General features: G+C 39.3%; 1 protein-coding gene across 7 annotated transcripts in view; it reads left to right on the forward strand.

Moving 5' to 3' along the window:
• BCAR3 (BCAR3 adaptor protein, NSP family member) overlaps window positions 1-12,004 on the forward strand; it is an 80,501-nt gene that overhangs the window by 17,641 nt on the left and 50,856 nt on the right. For 5 of the 7 annotated variants that reach the window (XM_077182237.1, XM_077182236.1, XM_077182239.1 and 2 more), the window contains 2 exons: window positions 251-365; window positions 1,920-2,034. In XM_077182237.1, the coding sequence (XP_077038352.1) occupies window positions 279-365; window positions 1,920-2,034 (202 nt within the window). In that variant the 5' untranslated portion in view covers window positions 251-278. Of the gene's footprint in view, window positions 1-250; window positions 366-1,919; window positions 2,035-8,761; window positions 8,835-8,924; window positions 9,258-12,004 lie in introns of those variants that run through there. The other 2 variants (XM_077182243.1, XM_077182242.1) reach the window with 2 other exon arrangements.

A 12,004-nucleotide genomic window follows, 5' to 3' on the forward strand; every position in this document is an offset into this window, starting at 1 on the left:
CTGTTGATTCATCTAAAAGATTATTTCAGCTGCAAAGCTAAACAAAATATAGTATTCAACATTCCCTGCTTGTATGAGGATTACAGTGAAACAGTGAATTAAAGGTAAAAATCTTAATGCGCCAATAACTACCTCTTACCATGCAGCCAAAAAAAGGCCATAATAGTGGAACTTGCATTTGTGAAGTGCTTTCTGAGTTCAGTTTAACATTCCTAAGCAATGTTATTTGTAATTTGGTTTTGTTTTTCAGAGTCATAAGCATTGGGAAGGAGTAGATAATGAAGTATCTACCCATTTCTAACTGGCTGGCCCAGCTTGGACTTGCAGAATATTGCACACTCTTTGAACAATATGATGGAATAGAGGTGAGAATTGTCCTTTTTCAATAAAATTCTTGAGAAAATGTTAAGATCTTTAAAGCTACTAAAAAAACCCCAACAAAATGTGCCTATAAAAGTTTCTATTACCCTAAGCATCTGCTGTTCAGTACTGGAGTTCTCAACAATCTTAGTTGTGTTCCTTCTTACAACCTTTTTGCTGAAGTCTGAAGAGCAAGCATATTGCATTTGTAGTCCTTTGTTGTCTTTATTGGGGGATGATTTTGGGATTTGGAAGATATTGAGTCTCTGAGAAAAGCAGCGGGACCCTTTGTCACTGTTGCCAAAGCTGAAAAATCATTTCTACTGATATGTGAATTCAACATTAGTACCAGCTATTGCATTTGGGCAAACCTAGAAAGGAATAAATTAGAAGTAAGAATTATGCAACTCTCTACTTTCATGTTATTAGTTACATATGAGTTATCATTTGAGAAAGAATATTACATTCTCAGGCATGACTGAAGGTCTCCAACAGTGAGAATGTTTTTTTTCTTTTAAAACAGTATTAGCTAGTGGCCTAAGAAATTGAGGCATTCAGTAATTTGACCATTACTCAGTCTAAAGCAAATAATGTCAGGCTTTTGAAGCAGTTTTAGTTTGAAAGAAAGATTTTTAAATTACAGTTTCAGAAATAGTGGTTCACGCTAGAAATTCTGTGTCAATTGTCTTATTGTTTACACAGTGAATCAATCTCATTTTGTGTTTTGGGATCTGAATTGCAAATCTCCATTAGAAAAAGCCACTTCCAGTAACATGACTTGCTAGTAACAGAATACTGTACATTCTATGTACCTCTCTTTATCTTATTTACAGTGAAAATACAGAACAGTAAAAATATAAAGAAATGTATTTTGATATATTTTCTATTTGCTCTGAAAGTTTTCGTCATCAAGTCAAGTTTTGTACCCACTTATAAATTGACATTCAAATTGAAATTCTGTACTTCCTTGTAAATAATGTCTGGAGTTATTCAGCAGCATATTTTGAAAGTAAAATAGTAATGAGTTTTTGGAGAGAAAGTAGATTAGAGAGAATGCTTCAGGTTTGATTACTCAAATGCATTATATAGAAATTCTTGTTCTTCAAAACGGTGCCACAACTTATGTTATCTATTATTACAGTGAATATCCTCTCCATTATACAAAAGCTTCCTTTCTAAAATCATTATTCCTATCAGTTCATGCTGAGATTTATCTTCCTTCATTAATTAGTGCAATTGGAATACTAGGACTTTGGGGATTTTTTTTTTTTTTTTTTTACTCAAAGGAGTCATAGTTTTCAGGAACTCTGCAGCTAAGCTGACCAGAGTTGTTTTGAGAAAAAACCAAGAGACAAGGACTTAATTTTTTAAAAGTAAAATACCTTATTCCTACCATGATATACCTTATCATGACAAGGGGCCTTCATATAAAATATGAATATACTTACATTTGCTGTTAGGTAACTTATGGTACCAGAAACAGCAAACATATCTGAGAGACACTTGAATTCTCCAGTATTAACAGTATAATATTTTCCTTACTCTGGCATTTGCCACAGGACTTGCTCCATCTTACAGAAGTTGATCTTAGAAAACTGGGAATTGAAAATCAAGGCCACCGAACACACCTCATTTCCAATATCCTGCTGCTTCAGGAGGTAAAACAAAAGAGAGGTAAGAGTTCTGTGTTGTCTCCTAAAGATTGAGGAATGAGCTATGGCAACCCAAGCTTCCCTGTCCCAAAGGATGATAAACAAATACCCTGATTCAGCCTGGGATACTGCTCTGAATGCAGATCACTGGGGACTTTCCACAGACAATAAGAGGAATTGTTAAACATTAGTTTAACAAAAATCAAACATCCACATTTTGGCATGGATTTACAAAATATTATACCCTGTATTTTTTATAAAAGTTGTCATTTAGAAAAGGTTTCACTTTTATTTCCGTTTCTATTCCTCTCACAGTCTTCATCTTAACAAAACACAGTAATGATAACATACCATAATTGACGGAAGTCTGTGTCACAAATATCTTCCTCATTTGGAAAGATCACATCAGAAGGTCTAAACCAAGCTAATTTGCATACATCCCACCTCATCCCTGCTGAGGAGAGGACGAGTGCTTGCACAGTTCTGACTCTTCTTTTCCATTAGGGACTTTGCTGTGAATTAAGACTTGATCACTGCATCATTTGTTGTTTTTATCAGCTCAGTATCAAAATTCAACTCAGATTCATGAGAGTTGGAACAAGCCCTGTAAGACATTCTAGACTGAGTAGAAGGGTATAGTGAGAAGTTATTGAGCTATGACTTGTTGTATTGGGTATTTTGAGAATTGCTCACAAGATAATGAGATATAAGTATTATGCATTCTGTCCAATAATTCTTCAGATCACTGCCAAAGGTTTTGTGCAAATTTAATGTGAAGCATTTAGTTATTTGGCTAACAGTCCTGCTGTTACATTCTCTTGGTCAAGAGAAGACTTCTGGACCATGTGTAGAAATTGATTATTCATAAAATCTGTTTAGCTACTGAAGTTCTCAGTAGGACCTAGAACTGATTGTGTAGAAGTAGGTCACTGTATTTCCTCAATGTTTTCTGACAAGTTCAATATTGATTTAACAATTACACAACTTCTACAGCTCATAGGTTTGACGTATTTACATTCATATTTGTCTTAAAATATGAATGTAAATATGACATTTTTGTTACTGCTACTGTGAACAGATTAGGAAATTATTTCAGTTGATGATTGCAGTGAAACTGGATGTGTTTCAATTGGTATCTGGTTTTGTGTGCATTGGGACTGTGTTTTGTAATCTTTTCAGGTACTGAAGTGTGGAATGTATTACAGTTGTCAATGTAGCATTGTTTTTCAGGGCTAGTTTACAGTTTTTCAATGCAGCACTATGCTTTTCAAACTGTCATTGACATGGTAAATTGATTTGTAGATAGTTATGCAACATTTCATTCAACTCAACAGAATGTTCCAACTCATGATTGTTCAGCTTCAGATATGTTAAGCCTACATCAAATCTTGATGTATTGCTGATGACTTCAGTGAATATGAATTTGAGTCAAAATTTTTCCTTTTAAAATTATGTGTGTATGTAATTTTTTTTTCCCTCCAGACACAGATTTTGCAAGGTGACAGCATGATGCCATTTTGGTTTTGTTTTTTCTTTTGGCAGTTAATTGCTAGGACTCTTTAAGCTAAATTCTAGTAAAATTAGTGCTGGTTCATATTTTTATGGGCCTTTATCTTGAGCAATGTCTCTATTCACTGTTGGGTTTTGGCTAATGATAATTAAATGTATAATTGAATTATGTGCTTGAAAAAAATACAGACACATTAATCTGCAAGTTCTGTTTACACTAGGGTATTTGCATCCTCAATTTCATTGCCTATTGTATTAAGGATTTCTGGGAAGGTTGAAAACAGATCAGTTCAGTCAGTCATACATGAGTGCAGACTGGTTTGTTTTCACAGCAGGGACTAATGGTTGTTATCTGGTCTCCAGCCTATTATGACACAGTTTTGTTTTGTGTCTGTCTTTGACAGAATGCTGTGTCTAGGAGCAAAGTGCCTAATCAGTTACACTTGTTTTCCAACACTGAACTTTGCTGTAGTCAGACATTAGAGAAAATTTCTAAAATTTTCAATTTTAGTAAATAAATGCTAATGTCCTACTAATGTACTAACTGGATCAGAGCAAAGGCTATCTTCTCTGTTTGCTGTTATTTTGAGCTCTAAACAGCAACATTGTATTTGATGCTGGTTCAACAGTTTCCAGAGAGTGCTTCAAGTGATAAGTCACTTTAGTAAGTAAGCATTTTCACAGGGTTAAAAGTGACATTAAATTTTGGGAGTATTTGTGAAAATATTTTCCTGTTTTCTAAAATATCTTGATTCTGAAGCTACTTAGAACAGGACATGTCTTGGTACATTTGGATTCCATTTGATTCATCCTGTCTAACTCTAGCTACTTGGGCTGTGTTTCCACAGTAATTAATTCCAAGATCTGTGCATTGACATAATGCCCAGCAACACATTAGAGCTGGATGAAACATGTGCACATGATCACACATCTGTTGAATTAGGCAGAGTACACAATTCAAAGGTCACTGGCTTGATGCTTTTATGCCATCTTTATGGCAGTCAGTAACAGGGAAGTGAGTGGGGCAACTGATTTTTGAGTGGCATTAGCTAATCAGTAGGAAAATAAATATTCAAAATTGTTACACCACTTCAGCCCAGCAAAATAATAGTGGATCAGTGATTTGAATAATGGGGCTCTGATATTTTTGACCTGTATGAGAAAACTTAAATGCTGCTGTACTGTTGACTGTAATTGAAGCCACACATTGTAATGCTTTTGCTCTTTGAAACATTACAAATGCAGCCAGAGTGCTTTGGGGCAGTGCTATGTAGTGTCAACCTGTCAGATTCCAACCTCATGCTAAAGCATTCTCGTAACTTTGCCAACAGAGGGAGAGGAAGCTTTGAACAGTTTGATCTGCATGACAGAGATGGCATTGCTACCTGTGTGGTCTGTTTTGCTCCTACTGAGAGACACAAGGATTTGGAGTTTTTGGCTTTCTCTGTTTGAGAAAGTCAGTAATGTAAATGCTGTTACAGAGTTGTTAACAAACACCTCTGACAGTATCACTTCATCTACTGAAAGTTCCAAATTTGCTTACTGGTGCTTTCTCACACTCTGTTTATTCTTGCCTCTACATCAGTAATGTTTGAAATGAAAAACATCTGTCACAGGCAAAGAGAGGCCGGTAATTCCCCTGTATCTGAGACTTTTTACAGAAACGTGGAGAAACAGAAACTCGGAGTGAGTCTTAGATCCCCAGTAACAGTTCCACTGCTAAAAGCAAAGAGAGGAAAACAGACCCTCTGGTAAAAAGGAACCCAAAAGATCTTGTCCAGCTTCTTTCCAGTTTAAGGTATCGTTTACCAAAACTAGTCACTAAAAGAAAACTGGATTTAGTGCCATTTTACCAGTGTATTTTGAACTTTTGAAACAGGTCTGTCTAATCAATGCCAGCACATTTGAGAATGGTCTCAAGAACTGGCAAGTACTCTTATGCCAACTCTTGGCATAATTAAAGTATGCAAGCCATAGCAGCACAGGTCTTGGGACCTGTGTCCCAGTTGTGTTCCTCCTCACTTAACTGTTCAGTTAGCTGCTTTTCTGGGTGTCTTTGCAGGTGGAAAGATGCACCTGTACATCCTCCCCTCCTTCAGAAAGCCAAAGTCAAGGGTGGCCATAGGAGGCCCCAGCAATGTGTGATGTGTGGCCAGCACACTGCTGCTTTCTCAGCCTCCCCCATGGTGGTGTCACCAAGGACAATGCTCCAGTGCTCCTGTCTATAGCAAGGTGATTCACAGACAGTGTGATGCCATATAGATAAACAGATGGCTCAGGGAATGGCAGGTTAAAATGAATGCTGATGGGGAGGGCTTGACAGAGGTGCTGTGCTCCTTTCAGGACATTGATGCTTCCAGACTCCATCCCACAGCTCAGCGTACTCATTTCCAAAGTAGATAGAAAGTATGAAAACAACAAAAGCTTTGCAATAAGGAATTTGATCTAGTTTAATCTGGAGTAACTCACAACCAGTGGGGTATTGTAGGCAGTCCTGTGATTTTTTCCCTCTTGCATCCTGTAGGCAAATTCTCTTTAACAACTTTGCATCAAGTATGTGCAAGGATGGGTTGTGTAAATTGTTAAATGCGAAGACAAAGACCAATTTTCAATTTCACCTGAAGACAAAACAAAACTTTAGGAAAAGAATGTAATGACTCATGCAAGTAAGAGTAATCACAGTTTAGGGAGGGCTGCCCAGCTGCAATCCCATTACTTACCACGTAGTCATGCTCCAGAGGAAGTTACTGCCCCTTTTCTTGTTCTTAGTCATAAAAAAATGACAAGCATGACACTACTTCCTATGTAACTACAGTGCCTAAAAATTTCCTGAGTGATTAGAATCAGCCAGCAGGGACAATGTTATGTGTCAACCGATCAGAGGTTTTGGCATGGTTTGAAATGTCTTTCACCTGAACTGTGGAACATGTGGTTTAGATAGGGGAGCAAGACATTTTCCTTTATTCAATGAGGAAAATAATAGTTTGCACTTGTGTAGCATCTTCCACTTGATAAGCTGATAGAGTACTACACAGTGTTCCCTGTGAAAAATAACTACCAGTGTGATGTATGTTACAAAAATGTTAGTATATGTCATACAGGAAATAGGTGGGTCAGAATACTAGAACTGAATGTGGAATCCACATATCTCAACTCCTCTTTCTGTATTCTCACCTTAATGCCATTTTTCTTGCACTGGACATATTGGTGAGGCATTTTGGTGTCCAACATGAGATCACAGTCTGGTGTTCTTTGGTTCCAAACTTTCCGTTTGGGGAAAAACAATTGACAAAAGAACAGAGTGAGGTTTTGGTGTGCAGTTAAGCCTTGTTTTATGTGACATTAGTTTGAATTTAGATCTTAACTTCAAGGCTCTGTTCAGTGCCAATAGGATGATATAATTTTTTGTAATTTGTTGAGAGAAAAATATAGAACTCTGTCTCTCAGCATACTACAAGTAGTGACTTATGTTCCAGCACCAGTGAATGGATCTATTTGAAAGCTGTTGTGTTTCACATTTACCTCAACTTTTTTGCTTTGGAAGTTGTTGTAAAAAGTGTGTGGCAACACCAGCAGTGATAATGCTTCCCTACTGCTCATGCCTGCCTTAAGGTACTGGTGTTGCTATGGGAAGGGGAACACTAGTCAGAAGTGCTACTGAGCCTCCTTTACCGTAGTGTACTCAATAAATTTAATTTTCTAATCTTCGTCTCTGTCCCTTACTGAATATTGGAGCACTACTTTCTGTCTTTATTTTCCTTTCTCTTATTTTACACTAAACTTAATTTTATTTGAGCTTTCTTATGCAAACATTCTACTCATGTCTATGAAAATTCCTAAACTTTCCCAAGAATTTTTATCTCCCAACACTGACTTCAGCAACTTATGTGATGGCTAAAGAATCCTGTCTTGATCAGCTAAATGTTTCTTTAACTCTAGCTACACTTCAAATGACAGTCCACTGTTTTTTCTGGTTTGAATTGCTTCATTAAAAATAAAAAATCAGTTGCTGTGAGATATTTCAGATAGCTGAGATTGAAAATTTCAGTTTTATGGACAATGCCTAAAATGTCCAACTCTAGAGAGGTAGATGTCCTAATTCCTACCCAGTACCCAGAGATGTCACTGTGCTAAGACATCATGTGGAATTTTAATTCTGCTGCTGTCATTACTGGATGTTTAACTTAGTGTGAGAACACCAAAATGTCATTTATTTTTGATTATTGGCTTGGTAATATGCAGAGGTCCTGGAACATAAATAATCTGATCCTTAATTGCATTTATCATTTAGATATCTTAGGACCACAGCTTCAGCAATATTACGTAGTCAGGCTCTGAAGTAGATACATCAGAAGCGATTTACTAAAGCTAGTCCTGGTAAAAATGGAGAAAGAGAATGAAAAGATTGAACATTAGAGGGAAATGAATATAGTGCATGAAGAGCATCTCCCAAAACAGAATCACCATACAACCAGTAGGAATCAAATGTTTAGTGTCAAAATCAATTTAATATTTGGTTAGGCAGAAATTCTATTTGCATTAGCTTTCCAGAGGCAAATGCTTAAGAGTGAATATGTTTGAAAAAGGAAATTTTATTAATTCTGATACACTGGAAATTGAAACTGAAAGAACTGGATCAACTGTGGTCAAACCAGAGAAATATTGGCCAGGCAGCCTGAAGGACCCTTTCCCAATGGGAAAGAGACAAATACTGTGTTAAACTGATCGAGACAGTGCTTTAAAAGTCAACTGAGTGTGCCTTGGTTTGTACTAAAGCAAAATCCTCTGTGGCTGAGGCAATGGTACAGCTGACGGTGCTTGAGATAATTAGTTGAAAATGAAGGTTGTATCTATAATTCTCATTGTTTTGAAGGTATATTTTACAAAAGGAGGGTAGGTGGCCATCTGTTCGGCAGTAGCTCCAGAATCGGTACAGCTATTTGACCCTTTGTTGTAGAAGATGCTTTTTATCCCACCAACCTGTTGCACAAATAACTTCGCGCGGCTTGGTAGGATGAGGGGGCGCCTACCAACGCAAGTAAATTGTGTGTGTGAAGTACGTAATAGGCTCTGAATCGCCCGAGAACAGGGTGGGTTTAGCGAACTGTTAATTTTTGCTGTAGTGCTAATTTGAGACGAAATTATGGAGGCCAAGTTGCTAAATCCATGGAAAAGGGCACGGGGAGGCCAGGGCCCGCGGGGGGCTGGTGCGCCGGGGGCGCAGCCCCAGCGGCCCGGAGGGTGTGGCCGGGCCGAACGCAGCGCCCGGGGCTGCGCAGCGCCCGCAGCCGCCGGAGCCGCCTCCCGCCCCAGGTGAGGGGCGCCCGTGAGGGGCTCGTGGGGCAGGCGAGGCACGGAACCGCGCCCGGGCTGCCGCGGACCGGGCAGCGAGCGATAAGGCGCTCAGGAAGGCTCCGGTTGAGTCACCCTTAAGTAATCGCGAACTGCGCTTCTTTGGGGCGAGCTGGTGCTGGCTACGCGCCGGCTCCTGCCGCGGCACGGCCAGACCTGGGGCTCTCCCACAACGTCTCGGCTCGTTTTCTGGCAGCTCCGCACCGCTGCTGTGGCGGGTCCGGCCTCCGGCCGCCCCTCGCGGCTGCCCGGCTGCCCGCTCCGGTTCCGCGGCCCCGAGGGAGGGGCCCGGGCGGGACTCGCTGCCCGGAGGGCGCTTGGCCGGGACAGTCGCTCCCGCCGATCCGCAGAAAGCCTGGAGAGGAGCAGCCGCGATCAGAGCCGGTAACTGCGGGGACAGCGCTGAGCTGTCGGGCAGAGGATGTAGAGCTGGTCTGGTGTGTGAGTGTGCGCGGGTGTCCGGGTGTCCCCCTGTCCCCGCCCGCTGTCGGGGCAGGGGGCGCCGGGAGCAGGGCAGGGCTGCCCGGGCTGGCCCGCGGGCTGCTGGAAATGCCATAGCTGTGACAGTGACGACCGAGACGTTGGATCCAAGTGCTTAGGTTTTGTGGGCATTGTTCCTATGGAAAGCTGTTAAATAGGTATAAAACACTGGTGTGTACTCAGGATACCGAGATACTTCTCTGAGTAGAGAGAAAAGAAACGCTGTGTCCTTTCCCCCCCGCCCCCCCCCCCCCCCCCCCGTCTTTTGAAGAGGAGAGGGCGCAAAAGCACTTCTTTCCGTCCGAATTTGTGATTTCTGAAAGGCGGTGTTAGTTCGAAATAGTAATGCTGTTTTTCATTTAAAGTGGATTTTTTTTTCTTTTTTTTTTTTTTTTTTTTTTTTTTTTTTTTGTGGGAACAGAGAAGCAGTCAAAATAAATTGCTTCCTTTACCAGAGAAGGAACAAAAGGTTGTATTTTTGAAGCATTGGCTAAAAAAACTCTTAGATTTGACTGTAACCTTGGTAAAGTTCTCTGTTTCTGCCAGCAAAATGGGGAGAGAAGGTTTATTTCAAGTCAAGGTTTCATATTGTTCAGGATTACTGAGCTAACTGATTAGGCACTTGTATTTCAGAGGTAATTTCATGGCCAAATGAAGAAAGCTGTACTTATTATTGAATAATCTTCAATGATCACTTTTTCTTGGCATTTCAAAAATAATTTATCCTGGGCTGTGTGTTTGCTGTTGCACGAGAATAATAGTTAAAAATCACATTTTAAATATACTGTTCATGGATGTATGGGGGGAGGGTGGAAATTGTGTGGCATATATAAAGAGAGGGGAGAGCATGAGCATTGTGATAGCACTTCAAGACCCTTTGGAAGCAGTGACCGACTAATCTTGTGGGGATGTTTGATGTTTGACAGGCTCATGTTTTTTTCTGATAGTAGCTTAAAGCCTTTGAACTACTGCATGTGCTTTCTCAATCTATGTCTCTGTATCTTAACAGGCTGTAGGTTCTTGGACCTTAATATTTTTCTCAAAGTCTTGTGACGTGTTTGCTAGACAAGCTACTGCATCAGTTTCTCTTTTTCATTACAAAAGCAGAAAATACAGGTTGCAGATAGCTGCTTCTAAACCATTTTGGGAAGCAGAAATCCTTTCTTGTTTGTTACAATAATGAAGAATGCTACACTGCTTATAGGGAGACAAAAACATGAAATCCATGTTGTATTTATAATGGCTACAGTTTTGATTGTAATTATTCCTATGGTATATTCACTTTAAAGGGTTTTAAGTCATGCTTTTTCTTTTTCCCTTATTTTCTTATTGCACACACAAAATAAAAAAAAATTCTGGGGAAATTCATCTGCCTTTTTGTCCTGGCCTTGACTTTCTTCACCATTAAGAATGTTCCCTTCCTTTTTTTTTTTTCTGTGCACATCTGCATAGTGCATGCAAATATGCCAAGTAACTTAGCAGGGAGAAGAGAGTAATGGATCTTCCACTTGTTGAAATTTATTGTTGCTTATTTCAAGGGAGGGATGGGAGATGGGTGGGAGGAATTTGTGAGGAGATTTGACGTGGCAAAAGTACATAGAGTTTTCACAAAAGTTGACTCCATCTTTTAAATACCTGAGAACACACAGGTGAATATCTTAAACCATGTTCAAGCCCTTTTGGCTTCATAGCCTATATAATGGTAAAGATTGGTGGTATGATAACACCAGGTATCAACTCCAGTGATTCTGATCTATGGAAGGGAATCACTTAAATGCCAGGTCAATAAGACTGTGAGAAAAATGTGGGTCTTTTAATGTCCAAAACTGATTTAGATCTGAGTTTTTAACTCTGAGTTTTGAAATAATTTGAGAGTTTGATTTGGGGTTCTGAAATTGTTTTTCTGTTTCCTTTTATGATGTTTCCACTAGCATTAGTATATACAGTCTTGGAATGTTTATTATGCCATTCATGCATCTCTGAGGCTGAACTGAAGATTTCCCTTTCCTTCACTTCTCTTCCTCCAATATATTGAAACAGAAAAGTAGAAGCCACTGCCATTAGTTGTATTATGTTGTGCTGTAGAAGGGGCACTTAATCCTATACCTGAGTCACTTTGAATGAACCATCAGAACACTTCCTCAGACTGTGTGAACATCAGAAAGATTTCATGAGCACAAGCTGAGCCAGAAAATTTGGATTTGCACCCCAAAGATGGCACAAGCAGAAGGATATTTAGTGTGTTATTTTAGGGAACTGAAAGTTATTTATTTCATTGTTCATGTTTATTTTTGTTTTGAGCAATGATGTGAAGAAACCAAATCCCAGGTGTTTGGACTTGTCCACCAGATATGTATTTTCTTTTATGTCCAGTCTCCTACTGTCATCCTAAATGCCATGTTGATTTGTATTTGCTCACCCTCATTCTTAACAAAAAATCAGAGCCTGTCAGAAGTTACCTGGAAGCCTTTCATGCTTTCAACCTCTCTGAATTCACAATGTGACTCCTAACAATTATGTTCCATCTATTCTTCCAAATTATAAACTGAAGAAAGAGAAGTGCCACTTTATGTATCAATACAAATTAATTTGCCATTTTTACATTATATTGGCACAAGTCCATCTTGTTATCACCTAGTTAGGAGAAATTT

The sequence above is a fragment of the Agelaius phoeniceus genome, chromosome 8 (genome assembly GCF_051311805.1).
Source record: "Agelaius phoeniceus isolate bAgePho1 chromosome 8, bAgePho1.hap1, whole genome shotgun sequence".
NCBI classification, from domain to species: Eukaryota; Metazoa; Chordata; class Aves; order Passeriformes; family Icteridae; genus Agelaius; species Agelaius phoeniceus.